Source organism: the organism of the source record quoted next, unplaced genomic scaffold (assembly GCF_019419815.1).
Source record: "Pyrus x bretschneideri cultivar Hongxiangsu unplaced genomic scaffold, Pyrus_bretschneideri_v1 Contig116, whole genome shotgun sequence".
Taxonomy (NCBI): domain Eukaryota; kingdom Viridiplantae; phylum Streptophyta; class Magnoliopsida; order Rosales; family Rosaceae; genus Pyrus; species Pyrus x bretschneideri.
Window position 1 is genome coordinate 202,688 of NW_025999409.1, and position 5,310 is coordinate 207,997.

General features: G+C 38.5%; 1 protein-coding gene across 1 annotated transcript; it reads left to right on the forward strand.

Moving 5' to 3' along the window:
• Positions 1 to 2,483: 2,483 nt before the first annotated feature.
• LOC125474047 (probable calcium-binding protein CML36) lies at positions 2,484 to 3,447 on the forward strand. The gene has a single exon (XM_048577473.1). The coding sequence runs from the start codon at positions 2,620 to 2,622 to the stop codon at positions 3,289 to 3,291; it is 672 nt and encodes a 223-aa protein (XP_048433430.1). The 5' UTR covers positions 2,484 to 2,619; the 3' UTR covers positions 3,292 to 3,447.
• Positions 3,448 to 5,310: the final 1,863 nt, after the last annotated feature.

Sequence of the window (5,310 nt, forward strand, 5' to 3'; positions counted from 1 at the left end):
CTTGATCTCGATTTAGGGTACGTAGGCAGTTTAACGAGACGTTAGATGTAGCCATACAATAAACGAGACTAAATAATTAAGACAATTGCCTTGTTTGAGGAATTGAGTAGTGTGAGGGAGATTGGTGAAAAATGTGAGATTTAACCTTAGGTTTTGGTAGTTAAATGTTGGTCATAAATTAAGATGTAAAGAATCAAGAAATTGAAGTAAGGAAAGGTAAGTAGTGATAGTTAATTTAATTAGTATCTATTTGGACTTATCACTGATGATTACTCTCAAAAGTAAATAGTTCGGGAGTAGGGTGTTACAGTTATGCATTTCATGCCATTTGTAAATATGTTTATATATCTGGAAATATTATATATGGTTGAATTTCATATTTACATCATGGCATATTCATATGTATAGTACTTGAACCTAATTATTGTGAATGCTTTGAAGTACCAAATGATGCTGCGGACGTCCAAGTAAGCTTTAGGTGAGTACATGTTGACGATAGTGATAGTAGTGAGTATGATTGTGTTGAGATATGTTAGAGCTCATAAACCTGCACCTCGGTGTTAATGCTCCCGCCCGTGGCCAGGGCCTAGCCTTCATGTGATCGTTCACCTCCTGCACCACACGCTCACCATGGATCCAAGGTAGGTGCCAACCCGTTGTACAGACCACTTTAGGTGGTTCCAACTCGTAGGTGACTTGGTGGTTCCGACTCATGTACAGGATTTGGTAGATGAGCTATTGGCTAGCATATTGATGAGCTATTGGCTAGCATGTTATTGAGCTATTGGCTAGCATATTGATGGGCTATTGGCTAGCATATTGATGAGCTATTGGCTAGCATGTTATTGAGCTATTGGCTAACATGTTGATGAGTTATTGGATAACATGTTATTGAGCTATTGGCTAGCATGTTAATTAGCTATTGACTAGCATTGATTGATGAGAAATGGATAAGTCATACAAGTCACTATAGGTGACTCTGACTTATATGCTATTATTGATTGATGTGATATGTGTACAGTTGTACAGGTCATCATAGGTGATTCTGACTTGCATGCTAGTGTGGGTTATTAAGCACGTGATTATTTGTATTGCTACTAAGATGCTGGATAGTGGTATATTTCCGGGTTTACTATTAGTATACTTTTGATTTCATACTTTTACGTAGTATGATTTGTTGGAAATTACACAGGTTTTACGGCGAGGGGTTATTACCTTTGATAATGGAAAGGATTTTGAAAATCCTTGTTTCAATCACTCACTCACATTTTCTACTTATGCACCCCTCCAAGTACTAGCAACAGAGTTTTCATATCGACGAGGATTTATGACACTTCCCAGTACAGGTGGCTTCTTTTAATGGTATAATCATTATCTTACCTTATGGTACTATACCTATGCTCTGTATCACGCGTGAAATGGGTCCAGACTTGCTCACCGAGCACTCGTGTACTTAGGCACTTTTAGATTTTAATTTATTCATATTTTATACATTATCACACCTTATGGCTTCGTCACCTTCCTGGTTTCGGCCAGCACGCCTCGATTTGGGGTCTTAATGGATATTCGGGGTCGGAGTGTGTCAGGTGAACTTCAAGTAATTATCATAAACAAATGTCTATGGAATTTTGAAATGACATATGATGTTCTGTAAGAGGAAATGCGAGTGCCGTGCCGCATAAATAAACAAACTTGTAGTTGAGAAGTCACACTTGTGGAGCTTGCTCTTATTATGTCTATTTTATAATAATGATTTATATGAAATGAATTTACCGTGACGTTTTGATTCAATTATCATGTGAAAAAAACTTACACATGTGAATGTATTATTGTACGAAGACCAACAATAGCGATGACACAATTTCATACTTTTTGATCTAGTATTTCACAACATAAAGTAATTAATTGAAGACGGTGATTGTTTCAAATTTCAAAAGATGTCAAAATAAAGCTAAATAAAGATTATTCTAGAGGGAACAATATAAGATTAAGAATAAAAAAAAGAGAGGAATAAATCATTTTTTTAACAATCGATATTATATTTTAGGAGGAGTCAGGTTTGGCCGTATAATAAACTAGAAATAACATAGTTCAAATTCGTCTTTAACGAGAATCGAACATACGACCATCATTTATAAGTAAAAACGAATATCAATAAACTATAATACTAAGTAGCATAAATAAACCAATTTAATTCATGAAAATATTACTGTGGCAGAAAAAGTTAAACAAAGATAAGTATCCTCTTCTGATCCTCTCACACATCCTAATAATCTTATATTCTATCTATTCATTGTATATCGTGTGATCAACTTTAAAGCCGTTAAGTAAACCAATCGCAGGCTTACAGCAGTGCTAAGCCACTAAAAATCTCCCAATCGGTTAAGAAATCCCAATAATTCAAAGAAGTATAAATCAGCCGCTTGAAAAGGTTCCCCCACGAAGCTTCCTGGAAATTGCTATGGCAGTGCCTTCATTCCCACCATTTAACCCCCCATCCCTTCCTCTCTGCCTCCTATCTTTCCCTTTGTCTCTCCTCCTTCTCCATCTTCATCATCACCATTATTATCCTATCTCTCTCTACAACTTCTTCCCCCAGCTGGGTTTTCATCTTCAATCATGAAGTTCATCAAAATTAGCTCCAAAAATCTCAGTCCGAAACGCCTTTTCCCGTCTAAGAAGGACCGGTCCGCCGTATCTCTCTCCGAACCGCCGTCGTCCGGGTCCGAAACGGCGTCTGCCTCGTCATCCTCTTCCTCATACACAATCCACAAGCCCGGGGCCGGCGCCGGCGGTGTAACCACGCCCACCAGCGTTTTGCCCGAAAGATCGGGTGAGTGGTCCGAGTTTTCGGCTGATCTGCAGCTCGACATGGCGCAACCGTTTAAACTTATAGACCGAGACAACGATGGAGTGGTGTCGAGGAAAGAACTCGAGGCTCTTCTGTGCCGGCTCGGTAACGACCCGCAGAGTCGAGAGGAGGTGACGTTGATGCTAAGCGAGGTGGACCGAGACGGTAACGGTTCAATCAGCCTCGAGGCTGTGTTGAACCAGGTCGGGCCGGTTTCCGGTCCAGCTGCCGACTCGGAACTGCGGGATGCGTTTGAAGTGTTTGACACGGATAACGATGGAAAAATATCGGCGGAGGAGCTTTTGAGCTTTTTCAGGGCAATCGGCGACGAAGGGTGCACGTTAGAGGAGTGCGGGCGCATGATAGCAGGGGTTGATAAGAACGGGGATGGATTCGTGTGCTTTGAGGATTTTGCTCATATGATGGAGCTTCAGAGATGAAGACGATCCTGATGTTTTAGGCCTTTTGATTTTCTTTTTGTTAATTTCGATCGGGATAATGGATGTATGGTTTTTAACGGTATCTTGAAAATATTGAAATGATCAGAGGATCTGACGGCTTGGATTAATCAATCTCAAACCACATTTGTTCTCTTATCTTCTCTCTCTCTCTCTCTCTCTGTGTACTAACTCATCCGTCACAAAATTCTCTCTCTCTCTCTCAGTGTACTAACTCATCCGTCACAAAATTCTCTCTCTCTCTCTCAGTGTACTAACTCATCCGTCACAAAATTTGTTACTATAAAGATTTGTTGGAATCTCTCTTTCTCTCTGTGCTAACTCATCCGTCACAAAATTTGTTACTATAAAGATTTGCTTCCAACTAATGTATTGAAATTTAGAGTCCAGCTATCTAATATCCTCAACAATTGGCTTAAGATGTCAGGGAGGTTTCCAAACATCTAGCCCCCAATGGCGGATTCAGGATTTTAAATTTGGGGATTCCAATTACAAGGGTAAAAAAATTTATAAACAAAAATAACATTGAAAATTTAAATATAATACATTTCATTTAAAATCATATGCAAAACAATATTACAAATTATAAAATCATAATTCAAGTATTCATTACGAGGTTTCATAAGTTAATAGGAAATACCTAAGTTATTAATTATCTAATATAAACTACTAAATTTAAAACACCGGTCAAATAAAACTCTTCCAAAACTCCCACTATCTTTCTAACCAAACACACCATTTTTCTCTTTTACTAGTTTTCAAACATCCATATTCTCTCTCATTAAGAACAAAACTGCCATATCTCCATCAACCGCCTCCCTCCCCATTCTCCCGAAGCCATGGTAGCTCCACCCCCAAATTTCACCAACCCATGGCAGATCATATCCATCTTACTAACCTTATGAAGAAAATTTCACCTATAAGAAAAATTACTAAGATGGTTGAAATAATTTGGGGAAATTTGGGCTTATATACTACCCCCGCCAGACGATAGAGAAAGGTTGGAGGAGAAGTGGGTGGCACCGATGGATGAGACCATGACAAAAGTAAGGAGGAGAGAGGTAGGAAGGGTCCCTATTTTCTTTCTTCTCCGTGCGCGGTCATCTTCTCCGAGAAGAAGACAACCACTGTAATCTGCAACCTACAACCTGCATAGACCTCATGCTCGAGTACGAGGTGTCCCCGAAAAATTTATAGCAACGATTTAGGATCGTCGACGGGTCCTGAGACCTCCCAGGTCCCTATGTGGATCCGCCCTTGCTAGCACCACCTAAATGACCAACCTTGGTTCCTCTTTCACCATTAAGGTCATCACCAATGGAGAGGTTAAACGTCTAAAAGCCAAAAAATAATTTGATTTGCCCAAAAATTAATCTTCAATCGATGGTTAGGTTATAAAAATAGTCTATTAACTTTAACTCAATTAGAGCAATGGTCCATCAATTAAAAATTCATAACCATTGGTCTTTTACATCATCAAAATGTGCAGCTATGATCCTTTTTGTCAACTTCTTTAAAACTTCATTCAAAATAAGTCACGTGCTACGCACAAAAGGCTAAATCAAGGGGAAAAATATGAAAAACCAAATGAAAAAAAAAATTGTAGCGACTGTCCCTCAACTTTAATCCAATTGAAGAAATTGTCCCTCAACTTTAATCCAATTGGAGTAATGATCCCTCAACTTTAACCCAATTGTAATAATAGCCCTTCTAACATGAGTCATTTTTACAGAATTATGACAGAGTTGATAAAAATGACCATAGTTGCACGTTTTGATAAGTTAAGGGACTCACAGTCATGAATTTTCAGGTGAGTTACCATTGCTCCAATTAAATTAAAATTGAGGGATCATTGCAACAGGGCATCATGCTAGCAAAATTTAGACTCCTTGTAGCCCTTTTTTTGGCCCAACTCCTCATTTGCAATAATTGATTTAAATTTAACAGCTAGATTTGTAAACATTCAAAAGTAGTTTAATTAAATGAACTAATAAATTTAAA

Bases quoted from the DNA above. Each gene is read 5' to 3' on its own strand.
- LOC125474047 (XM_048577473.1), top strand. From the start codon at position 2,620: ATGAAGTTCATCAAAATTAGCTCCAAAAATCTCAGTCCGAAACGCCTT.